This window comes from Sylvia atricapilla, chromosome 13 (genome assembly GCF_009819655.1).
Source record: "Sylvia atricapilla isolate bSylAtr1 chromosome 13, bSylAtr1.pri, whole genome shotgun sequence".
NCBI lineage: Eukaryota > Metazoa > Chordata > Aves > Passeriformes > Sylviidae > Sylvia > Sylvia atricapilla.
This window is the reverse complement of record NC_089152.1, coordinates 10,031,026-10,045,429: the sequence shown is the minus strand read 5'-3', so window position 1 is coordinate 10,045,429 and position 14,404 is coordinate 10,031,026. Positions and strand designations below refer to the sequence as shown.

The 14,404-nt window shown below is 43.6% G+C and overlaps 1 protein-coding gene across 1 annotated transcript in view; it reads left to right on the top strand.

Moving 5' to 3' along the window:
• The first annotated feature begins 781 nt into the window (after positions 1-781).
• The window catches only part of PDE8A (phosphodiesterase 8A), a 144,569-nt gene continuing 130,946 nt past the window's right edge, over positions 782-14,404 (top strand). The window contains exon 1 of the mRNA XM_066328369.1: positions 782-1,199. Within this exon, the coding sequence (XP_066184466.1) occupies positions 1,134-1,199 (66 nt within the window). The 5' untranslated portion in view covers positions 782-1,133. The remainder of the gene's footprint in view (positions 1,200-14,404) is intronic.

Sequence of the window (14,404 nt, the reverse complement as noted above, 5' to 3'; positions counted from 1 at the left end):
GGCAGCAGCTATCTGCAGTGGCACTGCCTGATACACAGTGCAAACAGAACAAAGAGGGTCGATCTTTCGTTATCTGCTTTAATTTATATTTTTTGTAGCCCTTCTCTCTGACATGTATGTGTATTTGGAGAGAAACATCACTTTCTAAATGCAGTGCGCTCCTTTAGGTATGTGGTTGCTCCTGAGGAGAAGAATCCATTTGTTTGAGAAAGCTCTCATAGGCAGTTTTATGGTATGACCTGATTTTTACTGACTCTGGCAGGGAATGGAGGCTATTTTGTAAACTCATCCTTATTTCATGTAGATTTTGAGAGTGAGTGGAACTTTTTTTGAGCTGAGCACGTGGCAGATAAAAGCCTTGTGAGCACCTGGCTGGCATCTCTGCTGAAAAACACCCTGTGGACATGACCCACGCAGCCCACTGGGGTACAGGGTCTGTGCATCCTTAGGGAATAACTCTTAGGGATTTTACCCCGATGGGATTCACAAACAGAACCTTGTGGGTTCGTGTGTGGCCCATGAATGTCTGCTGAAAGCTCTGCACCGATCAGAATTTGTGTATGTCAGCTCAGAACAGTCAGCCCCCTGCCATCCTCCCCGGGCTTCTTTCTTCGGCTAAAAATATTTATCTCCCCAAGCAATAAGTTGAATGTAAGTTGGCTTTATTACTGTAGTGACGTTGAATGGTTGGTTGCTGGGTGACCTTGCTTCTGATTTTATGGTCTAGGCCAGCTCTGGCAGCAGAGAGGTGTGGCCACGTATTGCGCTGCGTTGTCAGGCTTCTCCTGAGATCATCAGAGGTTCAGTGTCAGCTCCCCTCCAGCGCCTGGCAAAGCTGTAAACCTTTGCCATTTGTTATGTGACAGCCTGGACCCAAAAGGAAGGGCTGAAGGAGATAATTGCCTTACAAGAGGAACTATAAAGGCTTAAAAGAAAGGCCGAGCTCTGTGAAATCCAGCACGGAGCCAGGATCTGCAACCTTGGATTAGACCAGTGACCACAAACCCGACATGTGACTTTCTGCAGGGCTCTCACAAACTGGGATACTGGAGCCTGCATGGTTTGCTTTGCTTTTGCTTGGAGGGGGATTTGATGGTTTTCATTGGAAAACAAAGTTTTGCAACTAATCAGACATGGAAGAAAATGAAGGAGCAGATATTTTGGAAACCAGCTCTGTCTCTAATGGTCCTTGGTGCAAGGTGAGAACTTTTATTCCCTCTTCCCCCTCAGTTACAGAAAATATTATCTTTCTGCTGTTTACCAGTGACTTCAGCGAACCATTGCCCTTGGACCAGACTGAATGCAACCTCTGCATCAGCTTTGTAAACAACTTCAGAAATTCCTTAGAGCAAGGCTGAGCTAAACATTAGGAACAGAAATGAAATGGTAATGTGTGTGGTTAAGCGACTGTCATCCACCTGGCTGGAAGTAACAGATATCTGACTAACTGTAGGTTTCTGTGCTGTGGAAACTACCAAAATAGTTCTCTTAGGTGCTGGGAGAATCCAGAAACTTCATATAATTTTAGCAAAGCCACTGCTTTAAGATTTGCAGGTCAAGTGTGTTGAGTAAAACCGTAGCAAGCATAGGGTAAGATAAGCATTAACTTGGGCAAACAAATTGACAATTTAACTGCGTGGAACTCAGTGTCCAGCAGCAACTCCTCCTATTCCCCCAGAGCTCAGTGGAGAGCGTTTAACCTCCCCAATGGGTCAGCTGGGCTTCTGGTCAAATCCTGAGCAGTGACGTTCAGAGATTGTTTTCTGTTTGCTTGTGTTTGTAATTTGATCTCATGTAACAACATTGTCCTCGGCTCACATATAACCACGGGGGTAACTCTGACATCCTGCCTGAAAAAAAAACCCCTTGTTGTTTCCTGTGTTTGACGTTTGAAAGATTTCCAGTTTGGACAGGTTAGCGTGTTTATATTAATCTCATCCTGCTACTTGAAATGAAGCGATTAGCATTTTGGAAGTCGGACATTCTGCTTCCAATATGGTTTCCCCCAAAAAGCTGGGCTTTGTTATCTTCACGAATTTTGGAGGGGACTGGTGGAAGTTTCTCTGTTTCCTGTGCCGAGGCCAGGACTTCAGTCCAGCCCTTTGTGCTATGAAAAAGGATTCTCTTGGAGGTCATGTCAGAAATGTGCCAGTTTCAATTCAAGCTCAGTATTGCCTTCATAGGAGTTACTGTAAACTAAGAAAACTAAGGAAACAGGAAATCTGAAAATATGAGTGCTTGTTACTTGTTAAAAGATATTCTTAGTGAATACAGACACGTGTGCATCTAATGAAGAGTTTGAAGAGCTGGTCAAGCAGGAGAAAAACAATCACCATGTCCTGTTGGAACATCTCAGCATTGATTGCTTGGTGCATCTCCCATGGCACTGCCCAGACAGTCGTTCTCATCAGTGCTTAAGGTCCTTAAATTTAGTATGTCTAACAAAAACTAAAACTGCTGCTTCATTTGCTGTTTGTCACGCTTATTTTTTGTTTACGAAGTTGGATATCCAGTTAAAAGGCAGAAGCAACACTAAAAAGAAAAAAAAAGGACAAAACAATGAGAGTAGTTTGTAAACATGAAGGCTGAAAATTATTCACCTCAAACATTTGGCAACTGGGCAACAATAACAAAATATGTTCACAGAACTATGGAGCAGTTTGCAATCAAAAAGTCTGTGCTTTCATAGTATATATTATTCACCTCAGATCCTGAGTTCTGTGGAGGCGGAGGGCTAGAAACTGATTTCTGGAAGTAGTGTACTCAGTCAGTTTTTACTACATCTACAAGTGTGCCTATTGGTGCTTTTTAGACATAGATTTTAATTCATGGGAGCCTGGGCAGGATGCATGGTTGTGGCAGGAAAGAATATATTGAATAACAACGTGTACTCTGTTATGGCCTAAAAGTTCACAGAGTAGGTGAAGATTTACATACTATTGTTTTGTGCCTCGTAGGATATGATTTTCTTTCTGTGAACCTGATATTTTCTAGTTTTTCCTTTAAAAATGGGAAAAACTGCATCCTGCCCTGGGAAAAAAATGAGAGGATTTTTTTACTATATTTTAGTTATATTGGTTGCAATCTTTAAATTTTTACTTCACTGCATTAGCATATTTTTTCTAAATAAATATTGAGAAATAATATTGAGTATAGCTCATTATTCAGCTGTTCAGCAACTGCCTTCACATCTTTCAAGTGCAAATTTGTGTTTGCAAATAACTTTGTCTGCCTCTCATTGTGGGTACAAGTGTTACTCATTAGAGCTTTTTGTCAGCATCCCAAAATGTGGTAATTGAAGATCCAGCTACAAATATTTCTGTTTGTGTTTCCTATCTTAGTGTTTAGTTTAAGAGGGTTGAATCTTAAGCAAAAGTGTGTTGATGTTCTTTTGTTTATGTTTATGATAAAATCATAAAATACTGTCATTTTCTGTGGTTAGCCGGGGCTGTGCCTGTGCTGTGGCTGAGCACGGAGACCTGCACGTGGGCTGGCTTGCACCAGTGCCAGCAGGGCCTTGCTGTCACACAATTCAAAATGTACTTAGAGGTTTTTAAATGAAAAAAAAACTGGTTAGTTATTAACTTGAAAAAATATCTGATTTTAGAGAACAGAAGATTACAAAACAAACTGGATTTTCACCAGCTCCTGAAGGGCAAACAGTACACTACTCTCCACATTTCCCTGCAGCGTGTGTTTGTGTTGAAGCTTTTTCACTCTCATAGTACTTGATGTAAATGTTAATTAGCACTCCAGGGGAAATGTGTTAACAAATGTACCTTTGACACAGGTCCACAGCTATGCTTTGCTCTGTAGCTGCAGGCTGGAAGGATTAGCTGGCAAAGTAGCTGGTGCAGCTTTTGAGGAAAGTTTTCAAACAGGAGTTCAGGAGAGCTTCCTGAGCACTTGGACTTTGCTGCTGTGCTGCAGCTCAGGCTGCTCTTGCTGCTGTACGGAAGAGGTGCTGGGTAAAACGTGAGCACTTCTAAGAAAGAAGAGCAAACTCTTAGAAAAGGGATCCTTCTAACAATTAACAGGCTTCAAGTAAGACTGCCTGGGCTGTGGCTTTCATGTGATGAAGAAAAAATGACTTAGCACAAACTTTGTGGCAGATCTTATTCCTTCTCCTCCCCCAGTGCTGAGCTCGATAAGTGGTAAAGTAATTCCTGTAAGTTGTTAGAGTAGAAAGGTAACAGTAGTGCATTCATAAACACATTTACCTCATCACTGTACTTCTTTGCCTTTCCATAAACAGCAGGGCAGGGATTCAGAAATGGAAATCATTCACAGGCTGGGATTTTTCGGCAGTATTCAAACCTGCCTCTACTCAGGTTAGCATGGAGATATATTGATGGTTTTTGGCCGGATTAATTCCAGAACCTGCCATGACTTCTGTGAAAACATATGCAGAGCCACTTCTCACGACTTGGGGTGTTTAACTATTCATTTCTGTGCAGCACCAAGTCCTGATTTCTCCCTGATGAGGAATACCTCATATTTAAGACACAGCGAGAAGAGTCCAAGGTTATTAACCACTCTCTGGAAATGAGGTCTGTGATTTCAGCCCAGCCCTCCTGAAACTGGTCTGGGGTTTGCAATAGCAACAAAAACCCTGCTGCAGGAGCATGCCTGTGCCTCCAAGAGGAAAGGGAAAAAGTCTTGTTGGGAGTCCCCTCCTTCCCTGGAGCAGGATTTTGCATGAAGGATGCTGCTGTTACCACATGTCTTGATCAGCTGGGCTAACCCTGGCACCATCCTTGTGTTGCCTTCTGTGGGTATTTGCAAGAAGGATGCCTCATACCTTTTTCCCTCCTGTAAAATGAAATTTCTGGCTTTTATAGCCCTATGGGGAGATTCAAACCAGTGAGCTGTTGCTGGTGAGGGACCATGAGCCTTCACGTCAGAGCCGACTTGGAGGTTTTCTGGGACTTCAGCAAGGAGTAGGAGGGTGGGCAGAATGTGAACTAGTGCATGAACTAGTGGTGAGCAGCACACAGGGCATGGTTCAAAACCCCTGGACAAGCCTGACCTCTAAGTAGGTCAGTCATGGGAGGCACTGCTGCTTTCTGCTCACCATGTGTCCAGGCTACAAGTGTGAACCAGGCTGTGCAGAGTGTGCTTGGGCTGTTTGTCCCAGCCTGCAGCCGAGAGGGTTTCCTGGCAGAGGGAGTCCATGGGAGCACTCTTATTTTGAAGTGCAGGTGAAAGAAACACCAATCTTCTCCGCAGTGGGAGATCTCCTCACTTTGAAATGCTGCTAAATAAATGTGGCCTTGACTCGGTCAAATATGTCCAAAACTACTGGATGGAAGCCGTCTGGCAGGGTGCAGCCTGAAGATGCTGCTGACTGGGGGGAGAGTTTTACTGTTCCAAACTGCTCCCTCCTTGCCCCATTGAGCAAAGAGCACCCCAGACCCACCGTGTGTGAGGCACTGAGCAGGGCTGGGCAGCCTGGGAGGGCACCCACCACCCCAAAGCACCTGAGCCTGCCCTGGAGGGTCCCCTGTGGCTCCACTGACTCCTGCAGCCCCTCTGTGAGCGTGGCTGGATCTTGGCACCATCCAACTGCCCATGAAGTGGTGACAGAGGTCAGACTTAGCTATGCTGGTTGGTGCCATGGATGTGTTAAATCACTTTCTTGAGAGTGATGGGCTGGATTAGCATCTGGCCCTGCTACTGCTGAAAAATTCTGTGTGGGAGATGCTGGGCTGTGGGTTTAGCTGCCCAAAGAGGAAACAGCACATGGCACCTCCAGAGTCAGCTAGTGATAGGTCATAACCAAGCAGACTGCCTGCTTCTGTGTCCTGTGGCAGTGACAAAAGATAGGAGTAACTTTTATTGTAAAAAACCCCTTGTTTCAATAGCCCCCCTTCCCATCTGATTGCATTTATTTTTCTAAGCTGCTATACTTTTGCTGTTTGTTTCTATATTCATAAATCTTGTCTTCCAAATTTTAGCAACAATAGATATACCAATCAGCAATTGTCTAAGATCATGTTAAAATTGAAACTTTAATTTAACAGTTCCATCCAGAGAGTTGCTGTCTATCTGGCTGCTTTTGTTTTGGCTCTTGCTCTAAGTAATCTGACTCCACAGTATCCAGCCAGGAGTTAAAATTCAGCTCAAGACAAGTGCAAAACTCTCTCAGGTTTTGATAACTTGTTTGCTGTCTAACTCAGCAATAATCTGGTTCTCACATTCAAGTAAACTGATCACCCAGCAGGAACTGGACTTTTGCCTTGTTGAAGGATGAATGTTGCTTTAGTTGCTCAAAAGAAAAACATACAAGAAATGCAGAATCCTTGTTGAACCAACAACTGAAAGAAACATCACAACATTTCCTAAATCAACACATGGCAATTCTCAAAACTAAGTCTGAACAGCAGCCAGAAGCTTACAAGGCAGGAGATGATACTATGAGCAATCTGAGACCTTGAATCCTCCCTGCCTAAACCATGGGGGTGAGCTGGGAGCTCTGTCTAGTGATGTTCATTTGTGTCTCAGAAGAGCTGTTTCTGCATGAACCTACCTGCTTTGCAGTCAGGAAATTTAATTATTCCTTCCACAGTAGCCCTCAAAGAGTACTCTGTGCACGAAATATGCATTCATACCTGATATGTCCCATAATTTCTTCTGTTTCCTCATATGGAGTTAAGCTTAATGTTCCATACACCGTGGACAAATAGTAGTTGTCATGGGTACCATAGCCTTGAATTTCCTGTCTCCTGGGTGATTAAATTCCCCACAGTAATTTTACTTTATTGGTTTGTGTCAGTAACTCCTTATTTCCTTGGCTTGCTCTCTTTGAGGACATTTCACAGGATACTTGGTTGTCCTCAGACTTTTGCATTTTGCACACCAGTTTCAGGAAAAAAATTGAGTGTTCTGCACAAGGTGTGTGAAGCAGCAGGAAACAGGGTGGAGTGAAGCCCTCTCAGGGGCTCTGTGAGCCCCAGGCTCTGCAGTGGATGCCACTTCAGCTTGTTGAAGTCTGTGCTGCTGGAAATCCCCAGCCTCACTGAGCAGCCCACTCCAACACTTGTACAGCTTTAGTACTGCAGTCTTTCCTCCTACTATGCTGTCTCTGTGCTGTGTCTGCACAAGATGTGCATGAGATGTGCAGAACAACTTTTTTTGTTCTCCCCAGGAGCCTGGTGCTGGTAACAGCCAGAGTGAGTGGCCAGCTCCCCGCTGGAACTCAGAGTGTCAGCAGGAATCTGATGGGCTTGGAGATATTCTGTCTCTGGTCCTACAGAAACAAAAGGGCTACATTTGGCTGATGGGATTTGGGGGCCTTTGCAACGCTGCTAGCTGCTCTGCCAGTGCTTTACAAACTGTCCTGATGTTTAGGTTTATTCCATAACCCTAGCCCTCCAGAAAATGACAAAAAATAATATGGAAATGGGAACAACGACCTGTAAAAAATGTAGCCTTAGCTGGTATGTAAAATGAGCAAGTAGCTGTTAAATGCAAAAATTTATGCAACAGGCATAAAAAGACAGTGGGAGCTTTTGCTGTATAAATGTTCTATAAATAAAGCTAGGTGGCTACATATTGACAAAATTGGTCACCCCTAATTTAAGGCATGTCATAGGCAGTGGAAAAAGTTTTCCCAGAGACCTGACTAATGTGGATAGAAATAGAGAGCAAATTGGAAAACTAAAGCTAGAATGGCATGATTGTAAGAGCAGACCCTGCAGGCTGGATGTCAGTGCTGCCAGCTGAAGAGCACTTTCCTTCAACAGCCTCCCTGGTACTGAGCTCGATTAACTGGCACTGCTTACTTTGGAGTCCTGATAATTAAAGTTGGAGTGTCATCTGTATTGTAATTAATATGCTCCTCTGCACCTAATTCATTCTGACAGTATAGATTAATGATGGTAAACGACCAACAAGGATTTATCATGAGATGATTCTTAGTTCTACAGGCTGCCTCAGACAATTACAGGAAGCGATTGTTAACTTCAGGCTATTGTCCTCGTGTAATCGTGCATGTGCATTCTCAGCGTTGTTTTGCAGTAAAACCCATCCAAGGGCTTCATAAAGATTCAGTTATGGCCTCCAAGAGGCTGAGCCACCCTCGTAAAACTGGGAGAGGGGAAGCACAGGCTGGTGATGCTGCTCTGATTTTTCAGTATCCCAGGACATGTAGTCTCTGCTGGTGTTGGCAGGAGCTGAGACTGAGCACTGTTCCTGCAAATCAGATGCTTTTATAAATACAATTGTGTTGGGAGATTGGGCAACAGGGTCATCCGTGCAGTGGGGTGCACAGCTGGGGCTGGGCAGCCTGGTTTGTTACCAGTGCTCTTCCTCTGTGGCAGTGCTGGTGTCTCCTCCGTCGGTGCCTTGGGGAGGAAGGACCTTTTTCTCTGAGCCACAGGAACTCAGCAGTCTTGTCTGCCAAGAACTGCTGTGCATCTAAGCAATAGCCTCAAGAGTGGTCATCATTTTGAACTACCAAAACACACTATATAGAAGAGATGCCCCCTCAAAAGGAAGGTACTGAGCTCCCTGAAAACTTAGAGCCTCAGGAGGTTTCACTAGTTGGGCTTGCAAAATCTGGACTTTCAAGCCAAACTGGTCACAGCTGGGGGACAACACCACGTCATGCTAAGCAAAAGGTCATGAAAAATTATTTAAATGAAGTGAAATTTTCCAAAGCGTATAAGGTGCTCAAACTCTGCTTGCTTCTTGCAGAAAGTGGTTTCATCATTACATTTTCTTATAATAGCTTCCTTGTGTACACAAGGAACTTAACCTGGCTTATTTAAACTGCATCATGCATTACTGCAAGAATACCTGATGAACAAGATGATCAATGTGTGCTGTTCCACTTGTCAGTCAATAGGAATTAATATACAGGAGACTAATTCAGAAATGAGAGACTACAATGGACATTTGCTTTTCTTTGTGCTGAAGTGTTGCTGCGTGAACCAACAGGTGCTAATATGATGAATGGAGCTGCACTGCCTCCCCTCCCTAAGGCTGGCATTTTCCTCACTCCTTGATTGTTCCCTCATTTGTACCAATCCCGAACTCCCTCCTAGGAATGGTGAAGCTCCTTTGTGCTTGTAGTAGAAGCCTGGGATTTTTTTTTTTCCCCTCTGCCCTTGAGATGTTCCTGGGAGTGCCTCTCCAACCTCCTGTCAGTCCTCTCCAGTGTCTGCAGCACCTTTTGGAGTGCTGGCCATGAGTATGTGGTTGACTGAAGCTGTCATTGACCCCAGATGGACCCGAGTCGGTCTCTGGTGTGGTTGGTCTACCAGTGTCATGTGTTCCCATGCCAGATCAAGCACAAGGCTTAACTGCAAGTGGTTTTAGTGTTTATCGGAAAATATTGCTCCGGTTTGCCCGTACTGCCCTGGGGACACCAGCGTGATCCTGGTGGCTGCTGGTTGTGCAACACTGCTCCCTGTGCTACTTCTCTGCACTTTAATGACATTGTTTCTCTTCCACCGGTAACCACATGGGATGGGTAACAAGACTGGAGCAAATAGGAAAGGTGGGAAAATAATGAAAAAACAGAAACACTTTCTTTTCTTCCCCCTTTCTTCTTTCCCCTAGTAAAAGAAATCTATTGATAAATGAGTGTAGCTGACCTGTCCGTCCTTCCCCATGATGCCTTAAGAAGCCACGTAGAACAGAGGCTAGACAGGGTTAAAGCAATGAAGCAGGTATTTATTAAAAAGGCCTTCAAAGGATGGACCTTGGGCAGTACAAGAGCCCAGCCAGGGCTACACCAAGATGAACAAGGGTCACTCATTTTTACACTTTTATAAGTTTTAGTCCATTTGCATATTGGGATTAATTGTCCAGTTACAGCTCCAGGTTATGAAGCCCCATCCTCCCAGATTGCTCTCCTCAATTTGCTGTTTGTACTTTTTGGGCCTGAAGCTGCAACAGTGTCCTTGGTTCTGGGGCTGGAAAAGGATTGTTTTGTCCAACTAAACTGGGAAGAGAACTTTCTAACTTGCTGTATGAAGTTCAGAGTTATATACTAATGCAATACAGGATCTGGAAAATATGAAAAACTTAAGGCATCACCCAACCTCAGAGAGATGGTGATGAGGTAGCTTTGAAGGGGAGGAGTGTGTGGATGAAAGAGAAGGTCTCTGGGGCACCATGGCCATGGAAACATGCAAAGTTGGTGTTAGTGTTTGCTATTGTTGGCTGCAGAGACACCTGCTCTGCACCTTCAGCCCTGAAGGAACTGGGGTACATCTGAAAGGGTTTATCTGTGAATAAGAAAATAGGGGTTGAGAGCAGAACTGGATCAATGGTGAGTTTTTTTGTTTGCCCTCTGACCCTTCCCCCTCTGCTATGAAATACAAACATAGGTCTAATGAAACTAAAAGCAGAGGTTGCTTTGGAGGAAATTGAGGAGGTTTAAGAGGAAAATTCTTAAATTTTGCAAAATGTTTTTATTCAGTCCAAACAGAATGCAGTTGCTTTATAAGCTGTTTCTGTTTGTCCCCTTTAATTTTAGAAAAAAAAAAAAACCAAACAAAAAACCAGCAAACTCAACCCATTCAATTTAGAAAATACCAAAGCAAAACATTTCACAGAACCATAGAATAGTTGAGGTTGGAAGGGAACACTGGAGATCATCTAGTTTCACCCTTCTGCTCAAAGTATATTTGAATATGCTATACATTTCTATTTTGAATTTTTTTTGGTGTCCATAGTAATTTCTCAAATTTGGCTTGAATTTCTAAACAAATCTGTGTTCCCTCCCTTGCTGTATTTTGGGATCAACTTTATATTTACTGATTTTTATTTTCTTAGGCTTCTATTTGGGAAGTCTATGTCCTCTGTGCTAGGCTGGCAATGCATGCTGTCTTCAGACTCCCTGTAGAAAGTGTTTTCCAGATGTCATGGATTCCACATAGCTTTTCTTTTCTTCTTCCACATAGCTTTATATAACCACAAGTGTTTGACTTTATATTTGCTTACTGCAGCACACTTGTGACTTAAAAAGAGGTGGATACTCATGGGAACAAAACATTAGCATTTATTATAAAAGGTAGTAATATACTGTCTGGTTTGCTTCCTACCTGTGTCCATACATAGAATTAGAGTCATTTAGGTTGGAAAAGACCTTTAAGATCATCACGTCCAGCCATAAAACCAACAAGTCCAGCACTAAAATGTGTTCCTGTCATCTCAAAATGCTGACCCATGTCTACCAATGATTTACTAAAGGGACAGGGTAGTGTCTGTCATTTATCCACTAACATTTTTTGCCATGTTAATATAAAAAGCAACCCAAAACTGAAAAAAATCGTGAAACATTCGTAGCCCTTAAAGAGCAGCTGAGGATGCAGACGCATTAATGACTAGGATGCCTCAGATTTGGATGTGCCCAAAAGCTTACACAAAGAGTAAAAAAAGGTTGCTTTGTGAAATCCATTTGTTGGTGCCCATGACAGTGCCACCCTTGGTGCCCTGTGGGGTGTGACACCTGAATTCCTGCTGGTTGAGGGTGAGTGCACTGTCTGAGCTGCCATTTTGGCAGATATTTACTGGAAATTGATGTGGTTTGGACATTGGCTGAGGCAATACAATTAGATTTGTCCCATTTGTAGTCACAAAGTGCTGTGGGTCGGGACTGTGGAAGTGTCTTTCACCTCTATAGGAGAGCTGCACTAATGTCAGCCTCATGGAAAATAAATCCCTCACTTCCACTACAGGATGAAACTTGTCCACTCTTTGTGAAATGGAAAGACGGTAATGAATCTCAGAAAATGTAACTCAGCCCTTCTATAATTGTTTTTCTTTTATCAAGGATTTTAATTTCCTTTTCTGCCTTTTCTTATTGCAAATTAAAAAAAAACCCCAACAACCCAAACAAACAAAAACCAAATGGCTAAAACTCCAGGGTTCCTTAGCAAAACTATTCCCTCATGCTTTCATCTGGAGCAGTTTTCCAACAGTGACATGAGCTCACAATATGTTAGTCTGACTCTAAATAAGATTTTCCAGAGTTGAATGAAGGTTTTGGCTTAGTTCTAGAATAAACTGCTTTGGAGACCTTTCTGGAGTGGATTCTGGATAACCTGGCACCATTTAAAGGATTATAAAGTTATGCATAATTTGCCCTTTCAAAATACTCAAGGCTTTTAAATTTCTCACCCCAGAAAATATCTTTCTTTTCATCAAACATCAGCTGTTTCCAATTGCTTCATTCTATTTTGGTCACTTATTCTCTCTTTTCCTTCCCATGCATGACTAAATATCTCCTTTAAATCAACGTGAAGCAATTTGTTTTTCCATTCATCCATTCGGTTGTGCTGGTTCCTTTCACCATTGGAATGCCACATGAATGTCATACATTGAGGGAGGAATATCGTCTGTGCAGTCCCCAGTGCAGGGGTACTCAGCAGCACCAGTTCTGCAGCTTAGCACGTGAAAAACATGCCAGCTGCTGGTTCCTGCATGTTTTAACTGGGTCATTTTCTGCAGCCCTGACCAGAAACGCTCAGGCTGGGGCAGCCCCACACAACACTGTGATGCCCAGGTTTGTGGTCTCATGGTGAGCTCTGGACCAGTGGGACCCATTCTGCCTCAGCTCAGCACCAAGCTCAAGCAAAGTGGTCCTTTTGAGGGTCAGGCAGGCTGAGCCTGTGAGCCAGGACAGAGCAGGACAGGCTGAGTGCTCCTGAGCCACTCCAGCAGTGCGGCTGTGCCGGCTGCTCAGAGGCACAGGCTCTGTGCTGTGCACAGTTCCTGGCGTGGATGGGGTCTAGGAGCAGCTTACTCTACACAGAAGGGACTGGATCCCTTGCTGAAAGTGCAGTGAGGTGCAGGTGTCAGCCCTCCTGACAAAGATGGTCCATGCAAGTCCTGCATCAAATTCCAGTGACCAAACAAGCATCCTCAGCTCAGTCCTGCTGAGGCACCTGAATTCAATCTTGCATTTGCCTGGATCTGTACAGCTGATGGGCAGGCACACTGCTCTTCAGTAACCTTGTTTTGTTGCCCTCAGGTCAGAATGAATTTTCTCTAATCTTTGATCTCTTGTATAACATACAAACACCCACCAGATTTCTGACCCACGCTATGTGACACATGCATTTTCCTTTCAGTTGACAAACACAGAAGCTGAAATTATCCAGAAAAAATAAATACCAAGGCAAGGCATAGGAAAGGGTTTGTTTTGGTTTGGATTTCTTTCTTTTGGTGAAGTAAAGAAAATGCTGGAGACAGATTTGACAAAGTGAGTGATCTGGATTTTTGTGGCAGCTGCACCCCAGCTCTAGCTGTCACAGCTACAGCTGATCCAAGCAGTGCTGTGTTCTGCAAGGGAAGGAGTCAGGTTCAGACCTGCCAGAAGGCCCTGAGCACTAAACCCTTCTGTCCAGAGTGGGATATGTAAAGCTACATTTCCTCAAGACTGCTGCCAAATGACTAATCTTGGACACTTTCAGGCATTCCAGCATGTCTGGTTAGTGGTTACTCCAGCCACCCTATCGTGATTTTGGGAACCAATGCACACTGAAGCAAGGTGCATATTATACAAGGGGCTCCTAAAATGGATGTACGTAGAGTTAGTGGCCAGTGCACAGTGGCTTTACATCAAAGATAACCCTGTGAACAAGGAGCGTTGTGTGAATGCTCAAAGTCAGACATGCAGGGGAATCAGATCCCTTTCTTTACAGTTTACTTAGGAGTCATGGGCAGTGAGGGATTTTTAAACAGATTGAATGAATTAGTCCATTAACTTCTGTTTTCCTTTCCATGCAAGTGACAACTACCTGTTATGGCCAGAGGTGAGCTAACAAGACAGTGCTCTGCAATCAGCCACTGGTCAGACTAGATCACACTATTTACAGTAAAAGAGAGCTTGTGCTTTCTGCAAAGACATGCCAAGCTCAGACACTATTCTGTCACCTAACCCTGCTTATTTGCATTTACTGAGGGACTCCCTAAAACTGGGCTGCGGTGATTCTTTCACTGTATGTTGAGAGCTGTCTCAGGGTATACTCTAGGGACTATTCAAGCTTCATCTCATGGGAGTTTCCTTTTTCTTTAAGGTGCAATATTATTTAGTTTCAAAACATAATGATATGTCCAGACCCTGATTCCGTCCTGTGTGTATTTGAATGCTTTCCTGCAGGCAGTATATCTTCCAGAGGCTACTTCTGCTTCATGTCAATGATCCTTGGGGTTTCACTGTAGTTTTTACTTCCATAATAAATTATTGTGGTTTCCAAAGGTTAATCATTAGTGCTCTGCAGAAGAGATGTCCTGTCTAGATAGTGTGGTTTCCTTTTAATTGTCCTTTTGGATCTAGCTTTGTTCTTATACTGTGGGATAATGTGCCAAAGATGGCACTGTGCAGGCTCTGTTGATGAGTTGAATTGTGCTACAAAATACTCCTTTTGATCCTGCTTTTTTTTTTTTT